Source organism: Stegodyphus dumicola, chromosome 5 (genome assembly GCF_044657685.1).
Source record: "Stegodyphus dumicola isolate Sdum_Otavi_A_Nest chromosome 5, ASM4465768v1".
In the NCBI taxonomy this organism is placed as follows: domain Eukaryota; kingdom Metazoa; phylum Arthropoda; class Arachnida; order Araneae; family Eresidae; genus Stegodyphus; species Stegodyphus dumicola.
The window spans coordinates 195,953,708-195,972,436 of record NC_140772.1 but is presented as its reverse complement, the minus strand read 5'-3'; the positions used below and the strand labels follow the sequence as shown (position 1 = coordinate 195,972,436).

Here is an 18,729-nt window from a genome sequence, read left to right as displayed (position 1 = left end):
TATAATAGTTTGTTATATTTAAAAGAAGATAAGTGATTAAACTTATAATAGTTTGTTATATTTAAAAGAAGATAAGTGACATTTATGTTTTACTAACAGTTAGCTTTATGTTGATTTTTTTTTTTTTTTTTTTTTTTTTAAATGTCTCATTTTGTCACATACTTGGTCAGTCTAGAGGGTTAGTAAATAGCAGGTAAATTTTATGTCAAACGGCATAGGTTAAAATGAGAAGTAAGACCATAATCAGCATGATTCATAACAAAAGACTGAATGCTGTCAATGCTGCTGCTTGTCTAGAGAGAGACCTGCTGATTAGAACAAACCTGAAAGGCTTGATGTAGGCATGGTTGGCAAGTGTTGAAAGTTAGTCAGGCTCTGTTTGCAGTTAGTGTCATAGCTTCGTGTAGAGTTCCAGGGGTTATAATCCAGTTAATATACTTTAAGGTTCCAATCAGCCATTAAAGCACCACAGGTGATAAGTTGTTTTGTATTATTTTAAGTCTCACTTAGATGCAAAGAATAAGTTTTACTCGAATCTTTACATTTTTTAATTTTATCTTGGGACCACAGTGATTATTATTGAAATGCAATAACTCGCTTAATATGTAGAGATAATTTTTAAGGGTAAGCATAGTTATAAACATGTGATAACCTTAGTCATTATGGATTTACATGACCACTATAAAATTTTATTTTTTAACAATATTTGTTAAAAAAGCCCTATTAAAATCAAAATCTAATAAATTAATTTAATTGATTCTTAAACAATATTAGGATAATTACACATTAAAAGCTAACAACAACACTCAACAAAATATTTATCCATTATTTTAATTTGAAGCCTTCCCAGACATTTTGGCTAGTTTATATTGATTTCCTTCTCTTTAAGCATCTTTTTCTAACAATTAAAGATTTGTCTCAATTTGTATATCAATACTCTTGCTAGTCTTTGCATGCTTTGTCTCCTAACTTGTCAACCTCTCTCCACAATGTAGTTATGAGGGTTTACTTGATCTGATAAAAGTTATAGTCCAAAACCCCCGACAGACACGAAGCATATTACCACTATGTCTGAAAGTAACTACAATATCAGACAAAGGTTTAAATAAGCCTCTTATTTAAAAAAATCTTAGAACATAAAAGCAAGTTGATGCTAACAAAATCAATTACAGCTCACGGTTACGTAATTAAACAAGAACAGTCAAATTCAAACTAATAATGTGGACAATTGGTCAAAGATTATACAATTTAATTTTAATTTTATCTGGCTCAGTAACTCTATCATATGAGGAAATTAAAATGGGAAATTATAGTAAAGGCTGAACTCATAAACAATTGGGTAATTTAAATAATAATAACTGCACATATCTTTGGAGAATAATTTTCTTTATGTATTCGGTTTCTTTCTTCAACACGTTTCCTTTTCATTTTAGAATTTTTGGATTTAATTAAGGATTTCTGTTATTCTAAAAAACACTAAACGCATTTATAGAATGTACAGAAAAGGCAGCTAATTTGATTTCTTTAGTAATATAAACATTTAGAAGAAATTTGAAACATATATGGTAAAGGGCGGTTACAGAGCTGATGTGGCAGAATTTTTAGAATTTAGTGACACACCGAACAACAAAATCTAGACATTGTAAAACTTTTAGAATTTAGAGCAAGCATTGGAAGCTGAATTTAGAAAGGCACTAGGCAGCAGAATTTAGGATCCACAGAGATTGCATCAGGTGGGAAAATGCCTAGTGCCAGCATGTGTATGATGTATTAAGACATATTAGATGAAGCTTTTAAATTTAAGTTTTCAATTTCTTTATTAATAAAAAAATCCCTTTCTATAATGTCTGTCCATGTGATAAGATTAGAAGCACTTTTGATATTTTCCATGCTTGTGTCTAGTGAAAAGTAGAGAAAATAAAGAGAAGATAAACATATTAAGATTATAGTATCAAAAATGAGAAAACATTAAAGTTTAAAGTAAAACATTTAAACATTATGTTTTCATTGTTCTTCCAGACATTATCCAAAATGTAAGAAATTCATCGCAAACGTTCTATTAAATACATCTATTACGTGTTGATACCATGGAGACTTTTTTCATTTTGTCACATATTTCTCGAATCTTCTAAAATCGTGGCTCTATAAATCTTGCCTTCAAATCCTTCTAAGCTTTCCAAGCTGCATTGTCTAAAATCCTAAAGAAAAATTATCCCTATCATTTCTGTAACAGCAAAAAGCCAGAAATATTTTGGAAAAAATGGGGGGGGGGGAGAGTGTAAAATTAATTTTATTGCGAAAACTGATGCACATTCTGACAATTTTGAATATTCTGAGGCAATTATATGGGAGAAACTCTTACTATGAAAAATTTTAAATTACATAGTTTATTTTGCTTTTGCTAAGAGCTGTTTCGTAAATTGTACTTTATAGCCAGATTTAAAAAATATTGTATAATAAGTTGCCAAAATGAAACTTTTATAATATGACAGAAAAAAAAATGTTTTATTTTAATGTTATTTTTTAAATATAATTTCAATATATTACCATTATTTTAATAAAGTTTATCAATGTTACGATTTAAAAAAAGAATCGTCAAAAGTTTCTCACATCTCAGAATTTAAAAGTTTCTATAGAACTGATCTTAAAATCGCCAAAATGTTGAAAAGTCGACAAATTTAGAAATATTTAATACAAGAATTCACATCCCCAAATGTGAAAAATTTTTAAGAGCTTTTTATTAGAAAAAGTGAATTTCGAAATGCTTATGCTTCACTTCTTGCATATATGTCAGTGAATCGCCAAAAATATTCCTCCAAAATGCTAATTCTCACTCAAAATGGCAGTCGTAAAAACAGACAAAAATTTCAGATCATTAAAATTAAAGACCTTCTGCTGCTTTTGGTCAAAATTAAGGACCAAAAATCGATTCCAAAATATCTAAGGACCGTACGAACCCTGAATTAGTGGAGAAGCCAAAAATCAGGTAAGCATGGCCTATGTTTTATGCTAGGCAGAAAAAATTCATCATTTGTATTTAAGAATCAGAAATGGAAAGTTTTATTTAAGCCATGCAGTTATCTCAGTTAAGGAGCTGAACATGATGAAGCAACCCGAATTTATTCAAAGCAAGCCAGGGGATTTCGTTGCCTGTGTGGGATGGTACAATCATTTTATGAACTAGAGTTGCATAAAAATTCCCTTCAGAGTTAGAAGCAAAAATTTAAGCTAATGAATAATACATGATAAAATTACGAAAAGAATATGGTTTTTAGTTGTGTCAAATTGGCAGTATGGACGAAACTCCTGAGTCATTTGATTTGATGTCAAATTATTTGTACGCTGTCATACTAAAGGTTCTAAAACCATTTTCATGAAGACGACGAATCAAGAAAAATGCTATTTTATGGTAGTTTTGTGCCCATGGCAGATCAAACCTGTTTACCACCTACAATTATTTTCATATGAAAGATTCTTCCTAAGGGTATAAAATCCCAAAAAGCTGAATAGATAAATATAGCACATTGGACTCGCTGAAAAGAAAATGGAGCTGGGAAAAAAAAGTGCAGTATTTAATAATCTGTTCTAGCTGGTTTCAGACTCATTCAAAATTTGCTGATAAAGTGAAAGACAAGTGCAGTGAATGAAAGCAAAATTAGTTGTAATACCAGGATTATTAACATCTATCACTGAATGTTTGTTTAAATAAGCCATTTAAGGAATGGCTTTAGCAAATGGATGGAGTGGATGATGGCAGAAGATGATGCAATAATGAAAAAAGGAAATTTTAAAAAGAATAGATTTAATAAAGGTTGCATGGTTGGAATTCCATTCTGAAATGATATTTTGAGGTTTTAAAAAGTGCCACATCACTAACTTGATGGCAGAGAGGACAATCTTGTGTACAAAAAGGACATACAATTTTAGGACAGAAAGTTTTGAAAGTGATGATGATATGAATCCAGACATCCCAATGAGTGAAAATGAATTTTACAAACTGGATTCTGATGCCAATTTTGAAGAATTTATATTATATTTTTGGGAGGAAGGGGCCTAAAAGTTGCATTCAAAACACTCAAAAAGTAAGTTGAAGGATTAATATTCTTTTTTCATTGTAATTTTTATGTGCTTATTATTTACGGCATTGTAATATTATTTGTGATGTACTTTTAAATATCTGAAAATCAGATTTTTCATTTTGGCGACAATACAAAAGACAATCATATAAACTATTTCAAAAATAAAATAACTCATTTCATTTAAAATTATAATTTTTCAAAAGAAATATAAACTAAAGAAACAAAAAAGTGCTGTATTTGGCTAATTATATAAATTAAATAAATTATTAATTATTGTATATGTATCATGTGGATAAACTTGGTAATACACTAGTAAAAAGTTAGATACAAATATTAACTGATTACACAGTCATTGAGTTTTTATAAAAGATCTATATAATGACCATAATTTATATGAAAATATGGTTAATTTTACGGATCTGATCTGATTTGATTTGATTTAGATGAGGAGTATCAGTAATAATAACAACATAATGATGTTTTACATTCCTAAAATTTTTATATCAGAATCAAAATAAGAATAATTTTTATTCTTTAAATATACATGACTTGCTGTAATAATTTTATTAAGAACTCGTAACAGTAGTGAAGCATTATAAGAAGGAAAATAATAAATAATTTAAAAAATACCTCTTAAAGCACACAATGGCTGTACGCTCTTTATCTTTTTGCTCTGCCATACACTGCAGATACACAATTTCATGCTTGAGTTTTTTTATTTTTTCTTTTATGAAACGAGGATCTCTACTCCATTCTTCTGAATCTGAGAGCAAATTGGCATTAATATCTGTCGGCAGTTGATCTGTAATGAATTATTTCATTGCTCTTAAATTACTGTACATGTAACACAAATTTTACAAATACTAAAATCATTTTCTATGCTTTTCATTAAATTGTGTGAATCCAACATTTGGGCAGATAATTTAGCAATATATTCATAGAAATAGGAGCTGAAATATTTTTACCTAGTGGAAATTTCTTTTCATCGAAATCAGGTGAAGAACCACATGGAGACATTTCATGGTATGTTTGGTACATAAGAAGTTTCATAACATCCTGATTAATGCTTGCTTTTGAGTCTATAGAAATTGCTGAACTTGAACGCTGATTCTCCAGTATATCCTATAATTTAATGTGGAAGTTGATAAGTATAATTGGTTTTTTAATAATATAACAGAACTCATTTATCTAGGCTAATTGGGACTACAGCCTATAACTGGACTCTCTTTTTTTCTGTAGTACAAATACATTTTGATCGAAAATAATAATAGAGATTATATTTTTATCACATTTTATCTGATTCTACAACTAAAAATATAAAGTAATTTCTATTTGCATGCCATGTTAATTAATGCATATTAATAAAGTTAAAAAATAACCTAATAAATCTACAAGTGGCGCCCAAACTAAAAGGTAGTGGATGATAATTCCTCACCAGCAGGATTTGGGGATTAGATCCCCTCCTCCCCAGTCGCCCTTTAAAAAGGGGTATTTTCTCCCTTCTTTCTACATGCCTTCATGGTGTAATGGTAGCACACTCGGAGCATATTCGAGAGGTCCAGGTTCAAGTCCTGGCAAGGGAATTGCTCATTTTTCATGTCTTCTGCTTCAAAGTCCTAATGACTCTACAGTGGCACCCGAACTAAAAGGTGGTGGATGATGTTTATTACCACCAGGATTTGGCGATTCCCAAATCGTGTTTAAAAAGGGGAATATATAAGGTATTTTCTCTCTTCTTTCTACATACCTTCGTTGTGCAACGATAGCACACTCAGTGCATATTCTAGAGATCCAGGTTCAGCGACAGCACTGCTCATTTTTCATGTCTCTTGCTTCAAAATAAACTAATGACTCTACAATTTCATTTTGAATATATGTGAGAAATATGAAACTGCACCTTTTCTGTTTTCTCATTTGTTCCTTTAAAGTAGTATTATAATTGCTAGCAAATTCAATAATTGTTTTTTTAAATATCACAGTTTGTATCTTCAATAATTTCAATTAAACCTGTAAGCGCAATATTATTTTTGGCACATAACAAAATAGCATCTAGTATTATTTTCAGTACTTTACGCCACTGTATTTCTTGATTTTAGACTTTTTCCCATTACTTTCCATTCCACATATGGATTTTGGGTGCTCTAGAGAATTTTTGTGTTGGGAAATAACTTGTTGAAATTGCCTTCAACCTTGAAATATTTTCTGTGGGTCTAAATGCAGGAAAGCAAAATAATGCATTTTGATGAATGGAATATAAAATCCATTTTCTTCTATCAGCTTCCCCAATAATTGGTTTACCATAAAACCAATTTTTTGTAAATCTTCACCCTGAATTGTCTACTTTCTGTGTATTAAAGTTACTGTTGTCACCTTGATCTGGACCATAAGTGACAAGAGAATATATTAATTCATTTGTAAATAGCAAGTCAAGAATGGGGATCACATTAATTTAATATTATTTCTTCTGAAAGAGTAGATCATGCAGATTCGTCCTTTTTTGAATTATTATGGGGTAACTTGTAGCTTGTCGACACTTGCTGCTTTTTTCGGCTGCTGCTCAGAATCTTTCAATGTCAGGAAATTGAAAAAATTCACAATGTGCTCACCAGAATTCAAACTACATACCTCTCGAATACACATCAAGCATGCTTCCAGTTACACCACGGAGGCATGTGGAAAAGAGATAGAAAGTATCTTATATACTCTCCCTTTTAAAGGGCGACTGGGGATTAATGGATCCATCACAAAATCTTATGGTGACAAATTATCATCCTCCACCTTTTTAGTTCGAACGCCATAGTAGAATCAATAGGAATAAAACCCCTCTAATTTAGAGAAATTAATTCTAAGTATTATTTATTTACTTATTTAAAAATTTTTGTTCAGCAAACTAACTCTTAGGAAATCCTAATAATATACAGCTTACTTTTTAAAGCAAATATAGAAATTTCATAAATACCTGAGAAGTTCCAGCAGCTATTTCACCTGTTTCTAGTAGGAGTGTCCTTAATATGGATTCATCTCTCTCTTGATTTTTCATCTTTTTGTCGTGACTGGAGCCTAGTGCAGAAAATGAACTTTCTAATAAAGGTTTGTCTATGTGATTACTGAAGACTGATGGAATGTTATCTGATGGCTGCAAAAGTATACAATCATCATCTTCCTCTGTATTTTCAACAGGTATATGATTGATTTCCTCATGCATAACAGGAGAAGCCTTTTCTTTCTTAATAACACAATCATCGAAGTTCTGGTCCACACTTGCTGCTTCTTTTGGTTCTTCAAAAGTGGATTGAAAAACAGGAGATGATACAGCAAATATAAATCATACATCAAAATATTATAATTTAAATTAAATATCACATTTAAGAAAAACAATTTTATCTTTTGAATGTTCATAACTTTATGCAAACGTAATCTGAAAGTAAATTTCTGGTGAAATTCTAATAAATTATTTTAATAAAAGCAAATATTTATCAAATTATTATTTCTCATATTTCTTTCGATTTAATATTAATATCATTTATACTGTTCTAAAATAAAAGTACATAGTTTAACAAATGGCAAGGGGATTTTACATCAGAGTTAAAAGAAAAAAAAATCAAACTTCTTTTTTAAGCCAAACGTTTTCAAAGAATTAAAAGTCAAATTCAGAAGTTACAAAATTAACTAAAAGGGTTGACTAGGTTTCATGGACTGTTTCTGAACACATTAGACATGGTAACCTGTACTGAGAGTTTCGCAAAGATCAAAATGTTTGAACCTGCAGCTGTACAACTACGAATCACAGCTACAGAAATGAAAACATCTAGGATGTTCTGTCATGGTGGGTAAGGAAGACATCTTTCAGACAATAATGCTGCAGAAATGTGATTGAATATTGTGTTAAACTTAGGAAAAGCCATATTAAAACATTTGAAATATTACAGTATGTATAAATTGATGAAACATTTAGCCATTTATCAGCATTTCAACAACAAAGATATTTCAAGGCAGTCATGCACAAGCAGGACCGGATTTAGATTTGATGAGATCCTAAGCTATTTAAGATATGGGGCCCTTTATGAGGGATATGAGTCCATTTTTACTTCCTTGTACGAAGTAAAAAGGAAAAAGGAAGTATTGTAATCGCGAAAAGTTTCAGGCAGCATATTTCAATGAAAATATCCATTTTGACCGCTATCAAATGTAATTTAACGATGTTTTTGTGTGATATCTGTACGTAAGCACAGAATAAAAGACTCGTTTCCTCCAAAAAATTATAAAACTGCTTTAAAATTAATTCTAAAGAGAATTTTTTGTGGCGTCTGTACGAACGTATGTATGTACGTACGTACGTTATCTCGCATAACTCAAAAACGAGTAGCCTCAGAACGTTTAAATTTTGTATATAGGACTGCTATAAAATGTAGATGTGCACCTCGTATTTTCGTTGCAATCGGCCGCACCAAACGTATATAAATATATTTATATATATATCCACTCTGTTACCCGAGTCAGTGATCTCAGTTTCTTTACTCTTTTATGTTTGTGATTTGTACATTTTTTGCTTTAAAAATGATTGAATTATGTTGTTTTTATCTTCCGGTTAAGGTTTTTATGCCTTTAGTAAATCTGTGTGCAATATTTTTAGAATTGTCAACAATTTTAAAGTTGTTTAAGTGCCGTTAAGCCTTTTTTTTTATGGCGGCCATTGATTGTTTACATTTGAAAAAGCAGACTAGTGGATTTGTTGCCAATCTAGAGAAACTTAGCTTCGCAACAACAAAGATAACACCTTCACTTATTATTGCCAATTAAATCATGCTTAATTCTTTCTGGAATTTTTTTGAGGAAATAAGTGTTTAAGATTTACTTCGTAATTTTTAATATATATATTTTGAGTTTTTATGTATTTTTGCCTTCTCACGAAGTGAGAACTGAATTAATTGAATGAGAAATACTTAATCGTCTGTGAAAAACTTTTTTATTTTTTGTTTTGTTTGCTTAATTTCTTTTATACATCATTCTAGCTTTATTATTGTATTTGAATAGAACATGTGGCAACGATTAGATAATTCTATTCTTTAAATGATATAAATTTTGTGCATTATGAGTTATAATATGAACTAAATATAATACTGTTAAGTGAATCTAGCGCCAGAGTGTCGCTAAGGCAAACAAATACTAGAGTGAATTTTAAAGAATGTATTTATTCTATTGTGGTTTATGCACTGTCGATGAAGTAGATTTAATTCAATCCAATAAGTTTACATGAAATGCAAGAAAAAATGCGTATAATTTAATATTCCGTACAAGGAAGTCGTGGTGTACACATCAGATTTTTTTTATATGGAATATGCTACAATTTTTCGGGGGGGGGGGGTAGAAAGTGGGGCCTTAAACAACATCATTGCATAACCACTGAAAAATAATAAACAGTGATTATTATGTGAATGCTATGCAAATCTTTTAACTATGGTTTTATTCCATGAAAATGCTTGATAGTGACATGATTTTTAAGAGTTGTAATATTAAAATGGCAATTATGTGAGAAGATGAAAAAGATGAAGAGAAATGAGATGAAAAATCCTCTTTTGATGAGGAAGTGAAAAAGCCATGCCTGCAGTACTTAGGATGACACAAAACAGTTTGTGTCATGTTTTGAATCTTTTATAAAATGCTGTGAAGTGTAATTTAATGTTAAGGATTCAAACTTGGAAAAGAGGTCATATAGCCTAATAAAATCAGTCTTGAAACTTTGGAATCGACCTACTTAAGAATTTTTCATAATAATTATCTGAATATAATATAGATCAAGGGTGGATAGCTTATTAATTATTATTAACAAGTATTTTATAAAAAATATTAATAAGTTGCAATCTATATTAGGTTAAAAATATTTAACACATACATTCCTTGTGGGTTAATTTATGACATGTAGTACAATACAACATTAAATTGAATTATTAACGAAATTGAATTCATGTATATGACATATTGGATATGTGATATGACATTTGTGTTCATTTATTTTTCAATTTTACCTATCAACTGTGATGAATCAAAAATTGCTTACCAATCAATACATATATATAATTGTATTATATATAGAAAACATAAATTATACAGTACACATGAGTTAGTAAGTCTTACTCTGTTCTTCAACTGACTGTCTTCTCTCTAGATCAATGACTAGACCACAGTCCGAGTCTTCAGATTCAGAAAACTGTTGATTGGCAGCATTCTGAGAACAATTCAATATTTCATCCACTCGTCCCATCATAGAAGTGTTAGAATTATGACTTTCTACACTTTCAGAAGGCTGTTTTGACTTGTATTCCTCAGATCTAGAATAAGCAAGGATTTGTTTGGCGAGGGGAAAAAAGAGTCAAAGGCAGAACATTTTCAATTTTTTTTTCATAAATACAAATCTTACAAGAATAAAATGCATACAAATCTTCAAGTGTTATAAAATGCATGCAGGAAATTTATAATCTTTTTATAAAAGAACATTTAGATCCAAATCTTTAATTTTAAATTAACTGTTATTAGTTTAGGCAAATATAGCAAAGCACTCAGAAGGTATCAACTAAGTTGAGATATCTTCATAGCAGCTTTTCTAAAGGAAATGGTTCATATTTACATTACATATGTAGAAAACTATGAAAACAATTAAGCAACCAAAACTGTTGCTGGGATTTTAACTCATCATATGTTAAAACTCATTAATTGTTGAGTAGTTACTCCATCTTTAAGTAGCCACAAAGCAAATCTAGCAACAGATGTAATGATAATTTTCAACTGACACCACTGTTTACAGGGTTCATAGCCACATTTTAGTTAAAAAAATAAGCACCTATAAGCACTTTTCATGCACATTTTAAGGAAAAATAAGCACCTGTCTAATTACATTATACACAACTGCATAACCTTAAAAGAAAAATTAGACTCATAATTTAAAATATGAGCAATGCAATATTTATTAGGAGAATGAGCATTACCTCAAAAATGGAAAACAATTAAATGACAGTTCAATTTACAGAATTAGTTTACAATGAGAGAAAAAAAAACTATGCAGAACTAAACTATATTACAAAATTTACTGATGATATTTCAGCTGAAAATATAGAAAATAAAGGTACAACTCTAATATATGCCCTAATTTCACCAAATGTGGCGATATGTGTTCTGCGCTGGTTTTTGGCGCGATTGCGTGTTCTATGGCAACCCTGTTGACGTTGAAAAATCTTTCGCTGGAGCTCGTTGGTTCGCCTCTGTGTCTGAGAAGATGGGAGGGAAAGATAAAATGGTAGTTGTTGAATTGAAGTTCGGCAAAAGGAAATATGATTGTGGCTATCCTGTTGAGGGGTAGTGGGTATTTGGAACTGTGGAAACAGGGTCTGGGAGATTATTTTTAACGGCAGTGCATGATAAAAGTAGGGATTTGTGATTTTATTTATTTGTAAACCATAGTATAAATTTTCTGGATAGTGTGTCTGGCTGTCATGTAAATACGATAGTGATTACGTGGCGGCATGTTAAAGGCGGTATGAAATTTATATTTCTGCTATTCGAAAACGCATTAATTCATGGTAAGTGCATTTTATTTTATCCTTGTTCTTATTTTGTAGAATGTTATGTTCATTGGTTGAATTTCTGTATGTAAAAGAGTATGAATTTCTGTCGTTATTGTTGTTTTTTTAAATTGTTTGAAATTTATTTTAGTTTATTTTGTTGTTTAGTGTCTAGACTGTACAATTCGTAGATGTTTTTTAAAGTTGAAACAGAACGCTGTGTACATGGTATTATTTGAAATTTATTGTTGTTATGTTATTTTATTAAAGCGAGGAGTGCGTAGATCGTAGATTCCTTCCTCGCCTAAATTGTGCAATTCGTAGAATTTTTTTTAAGTTTAAACAGGATGCTGTGTACATGGTATTCTTTGAAATTTATTGTTGTTATGTTAATTTATTAAAGCGAGGTCTGCGTAGTTTGTAGATTCGTTCGTTGCCTACATTGTGCAATTCGTAGATTTTTTTTTTTTTAAGTTAAAACATGTCGCTGTGTACATGGATTCTTGTCAAATATTTTTGGTTAGAAACTTTACGTTTTTGCTATCTAAATTTTTTGTTTTTGTTTCGGATTTTTAGCTAAATTGTGTGTTCAAAACGTAGTTTTTGTATGTGCGAAAACAGCGTTTTTGGAGACATTTTAAGCTAAAAGTTCAAAATGTAGACAAAAAATTTAGACAGTAATATGGCAGCGTGAAGTTTCTCGCCAAAAATATTTGGCGACTTGAGGGCGCATATCAGAGTAGTTCCAAAATAAATAATAATAAGCCATATTAATTGTATTCGTTTGGCACCTAATAATAAATACAATTTATTTTTCCACTCATATTAATATTTAAATAATTCAACTTAAATCAAAATTCTGAACATTTTCATTCCATAACAGTTTTCCGTTAACATATATCCCGAACAAAGTAATTTAAGTAAAAAAGAGGCACATTTCTGAAATCAGAAGACGGGATTTTGCTTCATGCAGTCATCCTTTAACAGTAAAAGCATACTCGGAAATTTCCGCATAGTAATTGGAAAAAGAGGAGTGGGGGAGATTGTAGCCGTTCTTTAGATTTAAATTTTGGCTAAATAAATGATTTTGACATTTCGATATTGTGCATCATATAAAAACAAACGGAACTGAGAAATATTCTCTTAGAAAGCACAGTAAAACTCTTTTAAGTGTTCATAAACAAATCTCAGATTGAACATCAAAATTAATTATCAATGCAAAATACCGCAAACGTTATTGCGCAATACGTGCGGCGTAATTCCTCCTGTTAAGTCATTAAGACTATTTAACTGTAGGATTACGTAATTTTTTCTCTTCTTGGCGCCTTGCATGGCGCAGATGTTCATTACAGCAACCCTGTAAACGCTTACTCAGTTTTATTTTTTATTGCTGTTGTTGTTAGTAGTAAGTCATCGCTTGAAAGATGGCACGCATTTGATTAAAGTTGTCGAATAAAATATTTAGTACAGTCCACTTCTAGTTAATTTGAAATTGTTGTATAACAACGCACGCATCGCATGAACACTTTATGGCCCGTCGAGCCACAGGTAAAAGATATCGTTGCTAAAATTAACTTTTAGAACATTTGTAATACCTTCGTTTGGTTGTATTACGGATAGCTTCATATAGAGTGTTTGGAATGCTTTCGTTTTCGTGTGGATTACGCAATTAAGATTGAATACTGTGTCATCGTTCATTTCCGGTGTTGCTGTCGAGAAATCTGCAATCACGGTAAGTGATAAATTATTTATTTGTTCATGATGAGTGAATTGAAAGGGATTAAAGCTAACAAAAAAAGTTTAAAATGCAGTATCAGAAAGTTTGAAAATAAGGTAAATTCTACAGTGGATGAAGCAGATATTTCCTTATTGGAGTTATACGAATCAAAAATATTAGAATTTAAAAAGGAATTAAGTAACATTTTCGATTCTTTATTTGCACATTGTGAAGAAAAGGACACTGACGAATTCATTAAGGAAAAGGAAAATGTAGTAGATAATCTCGATGAAATTCATTTGAAAATTAAAAGAAAAATTTCTGAGATCTGTTCTCAAAGGAATAGCTGCTCAAATGAAAACGGTTCGAGTAAAGACATAATTGTTTCGGATATAAAATTGCCTAAATTGTCTCTTCCAATATTTAGTGGGAAAATCGAAGAATGGATTGAATTTGAGGATTTATTTTCCGCAGCTGTGCATAAAAATAGCAAATTAACTAATGCGCAAAAATCGCAATATTTAAAGAGTTCGTGTAAGGCAGACGCTTTAAATATTATTCAGTCCATTCCAATTTCTGATTCGAATTATGACATAGCATGGAATCTGTTGGTTGAGCGCTATTGCAACAAAAAAGATTTGATCAATTCTATCATAAAGAAATTAATTTCTATACCTCAAACGAGTGATTCTACTTCGTCGCTTTTAAAATTTATCGATAAGGTGCATGAATGTTTACGATCCTTGGAAGCATTGGAGCAAAAGGTGGAAGAATTTTCAGACACGTTAATTGTTTATTTATTAGTTGAAAAGTTGGATAGAAATACTCGGTGTTGGTGGGAAAGGTCACTTAAAAAAGACGAGATAGGAACGGTTAAACAACTGACATGTTTTCTGAAGGAACACGCTCGCACCCTATCACATTACAAACCTCCGCATGGGGAATCGAAACGTTCATTTAATACCAAGGCTCTTACATCACTTTCTGAAAATTCAAAAAATTGTCCTTATTGTAAAGCTGATCATTTATTGTTGAAATGTGCGCAATTCTTAAATCTAACAGTCAAGAAACGATTGGAATTTGTAAAGACAAAAAAATTATGTTTCAATTGCTTATCTTCGGTCCACACAATCAAGGACTGTAAAAGTTCTAATACATGTAGAAAATGTCAGAAATTTCACAATTCGCTCTTACATTTTGATCGAAATGAAGAAAATTTCGATAGAGCAAACGGCACATCGAATCAAATCACAAACAAGACTAATAAATTTAGCAGTAATCTTTCTCCAAATGCTGATACATTTACTCCAATGGCAAGCAGCCAAAAGGTTAGTGACACTAATGAAACCAACCAAACAAGGTCCATTAACGGTACTGCGCTGAATATTTCCAGTTCTTTTAATAAACAAGTTCTACTTTCAACTGCAATTATTTTCGTTAAGGGTAATGATGGAAAATTTATCTCGCTGAGAGCCTTGCTGGATTCCGGTTCTCAAAATAATTTCATTACTAAACAAGGTGCTGAGTTATTGAATTTGAAGAAAAGAAAAATAAACGCTTCTATTTCAGGTATCAATGGTACAGTTATGGGTGTTAAGGAAAAAGCTATAGCAACCATCGCTAACGCTACTAGAGATTTTATTCGTACCTTACAATTTTTTGTTGTTCCAAAAATAACTCGGGTAACGCCTGCTAGATATATAAACATTTCTGATGTTAAGCAGTTGCAACTCATTGGTATAGCTGATCCAGAGTTTTATAAACCTGGTCAAATACATGTTTTATTATCTAACGAAATATTTTTTGATTTACTGGGAACAAATAGAATAAATATGCAAGACCTGATTCTCCATTAGTCAGTTTTTGGATACATCGTTAGCGGGTCAGTGCGCATGCCGCAGCAAGGCAGTGTTGATAATTTTTGTGGGTTTGTGGAAAATGGGGATAATTTATCTGACAACATGAGAAGGTTTTGGGAGATTGAAGGTATTAATGAAGCAAAAAAAGTGAAAAGTCAGGAAGAGGAATTTTGTGAACAGCACTTTCTTCGTGCACACGCGAGGCAAGATGATGGCAGATATGTAGTGGAAATGCCAATTAAGGAGGAAGGACTTAGCCTTTTAGGGGAATCGAGAGAAAACGCTAGCAAAAGACTGAATTATCTACTTAAACGCTTCACTCGCAATCCCGCAATGAAACACTTATACGAAGATTTCATTAAGGAATATAATAAATTAGGCCATTCCGAAGAAATTGATGAAGGGGATAGCTCTAGTTTCTCATATTATCTTCCTCACCATGGGGTTTTCAGACCCGAGAAACCTAGCACTAAACTTAGGGTAGTGTTCGATGCCACTGCTCCTACGACTACTGGAATTTCGTTAAACGATATTCTGCTGAATGGAGGGTTAGTTCAAGACGAACTATTTGATATTATTTGCAGATTTCGAACGCATAAAATTGCCTTCACAGCAGACATTGTAAAAATGTATCGTCAGATTTTGATTAAAGAACATCAAAGAGATTTATTACGCATCTTATGGAAGAGTAGTGAAGAAGAACCAGTTAAGGTCTATAGACTGAAGACTATAACTTACGGTACTTCCAACGCACCATATCTAGCAACACGCACACTTAATCAATTAGCAGAAGACGAGAAAAATAATTTTTCGTTAGCAGCGCCAATAGTACAAAGGGATTTTTATGTCGATGACGTACTCACAGGAGCCCATACTCTAATAGAGGCTAAAGAATTACAGTCGCAATTGATTAACCTATTATCACGTGGAGGAATGCGTCTGCACAGATGGTGTGCTAATCATCCTGATCTTTTGCAGTTTCCGGATGGACAAGAGGAATATTCTTTCAGTAATTTCGATGACGATCAGAGCATCAAAACTTTAGGATTATTATGGAATCCAAAGATAGATTGTTTTTCGTACAAATCAACCATCAAGAAACCAAATACTTACACAAAGAGAACAGTGTTGTCTGATATTGCTCGCATTTATGATCCATTAGGACTGCTTGGTCCAGGGATAACAAAAGCAAAAATCTTCATCCAAAGACTTTGGTTATTGAAGCTTGATTGGAACGATCCGCTACCCGAAAGGATAATTAAGGATTGGCAACTTTTTATTGATTCAATGCAATCTATCAACAATTTGAAAGTCAGTAGATATGTTTTACAGGATAGTTTTTCTGATATACAAATTCATGGATTTTCAGATGCATCAGAACACGCATACGGAGTAGCCATCTATTTACGCTGTAGAAGTGACAATAATTCATCTTCACATTTGCTTTGCAGCAAGTCCAGAGTAGCTCCACTAAAACCGCTGACAGTACCTCGACTGGAACTCTGCGCAGCTGTACTGCTAGCACAGCTTGTTGCAAAGGTGGTGCCTTTATTGAAATTGGACATCAGCAAAATATGTCTGTGGTGTGACTCAACCATAGTGTTAGCATGGCTTCAGAATCCCCCGCATGTACTAAAAACTTTTGTTGCTAATCGAGTGTTGCAGATCCAAGAGCTAACACATACACGCCAGTGGAATTATGTGCGTTCAGAGGAGAACCCAGCAGACCTTATTTCCCGAGGACTGAGTTTTGACAAGCTGCATGATGCTGATCTGTGGTGGAAAGGTCCTCCATTCTTGAGTGAAGGTGTCATACCTAACAAGAACATTGACTTTGAACAATTAGAAAAAACAGAGACATTTTCTAATGAACTGAGAAAAAGAACTGACATTGCTTGTTTATGCACTTTGCCTTCAAAATTTATTGATAATGTCCTAGATATCACTAACAATTATTTAAAATTATTACGTATTGTTAGTTATATTTTCAGGTTCATTTGGAACTCTAGGTGTGCAAAACAGAAAGGAGCACAGAGAAGAACAGGAGGAGTAAGTTCAAAGGAGTTAAATGAGGCAGAATCCTTTTTAGTAAGAGAGGTTCAAAAATGTAGTTTTTATTCAGATTATAACTCCCTCGCACAAGGTAAACCCATTAATAATAAAAGTAATTTACTTTCTTTGAACCCTTTTTTAGATGCAAATAATGTAATGAGAGTAGGAGGCCGATTACAAGGGGCCAATGTAATGTTTTCACAAAAACATCAAATAATTTTGCCTGTTAAATGCAAACTAACTAAGCTGATTGCTGAGCATTATCATCAGAAATATTTACACGTAGGTTCGCAAGCATTATTGTGTTTTATGAGACAGAAATTTTGGCCATTACAAGGTAGGAATTTAACTAGAAAGATTACCCATGAATGTATAATTTGTAGTAAAAATAAACCAGTCACTATCGAACAAATTATGGGGTCATTACCTGCAGAACGCGTAAATCCAAGCTCACCCTTTAATCATGTCGGCACCGATTTTTGCGGTCCATTTTTTATTAGGTACAAGGGACAGAGGAAAGGAACTCTTCATAAGGTATATTTAGCTCTTTTCATTTGCCTTATAACAAAGGCAGTGCATCTCGAACTAGTGAGTGATCTCACCACTGACGCATTTATTGCCACCTTAAAGAGATTTATTACTAGGCGCAGAAAATGCTCAATCATTTTCTCAGACAACGCAAAAAACTTCGTTGGCGCAAATGCCGAATTGCAAAGAATTAACAATTTAATTAGAAATCCTGACAAAAAATTAGCAGATTATTTAGGTGAAGAAGGAATAGTATGGAAGTTTATTCCCCCACGGACACCTAATTTTGGTGGACTATGGGAATCTGGAATAAAATCCGTGAAATATCACTTAAAGCGGATTGTAGATAATGCAAGGTTGACTTTCGAGGAGTTATTAACTGTAGTAACTCAGATAGAGTCTGTTTTAAATTCTCGCCCTATTACTCCCTTATCTTCCGATGTAAATGATTTAGAGGCATTAACACCAGGTCATTTTCTCATTGGAAGACCCTTGAATGCTATAGTAGAACCCGAATTAATTGATATACCTGAAAACAGACTCTCAAGATGGAAACGAACTACCAGATTTGTCCAGTTGATATGGAATCGTTGGCATAGGGACTATTTAAACACACTACAGCAGCGTTCAAAATGGAAGGTAGAACAAACGAATATTAAAATAGGTATGCTAGTACTAGTTAAGGAGGATGAGCTTCCTGTCTGTAGATGGGTGTTAGGGCGCATTACAAGAATTTTTCCTGGAGTTGACGGTAAGGTTAGAGTAGTAGAAATACAGACAGCACAGGGCATCATTAAAGCGTGGAATTACAAAAATTGCAATTTTATCCCAAGAAGTAGCTTAGTTAAGTGTTAAGTGCTAGCTTATTATTATAAAACTTGTATTGTACATTGTATTGTGTATAAAATTTTTATTGAAAATTGAATATTATTATATTG

At 32.1% G+C, this 18,729-nt stretch overlaps 1 protein-coding gene across 4 annotated transcripts in view; it reads right to left on the bottom strand.

Annotated features, from left to right (window-relative positions):
* Nucleotides 1-18,729, bottom strand: part of LOC118196809 (uncharacterized) — a 151,751-nt gene that overhangs the window by 32,182 nt on the left and 100,840 nt on the right. For all 4 annotated transcript variants that reach the window (XM_085817514.1, XM_085817516.1, XM_085817515.1 and 1 more), the window contains 4 exons: nt 10,215-10,408; nt 7,039-7,358; nt 5,045-5,201; nt 4,710-4,881 (listed from right to left, as the gene is read on the bottom strand). In XM_085817514.1, the coding sequence (XP_085673640.1) occupies nt 4,710-4,881; nt 5,045-5,201; nt 7,039-7,358; nt 10,215-10,408 (843 nt within the window). The remainder of the gene's footprint in view (nt 1-4,709; nt 4,882-5,044; nt 5,202-7,038; nt 7,359-10,214; nt 10,409-18,729) is intronic.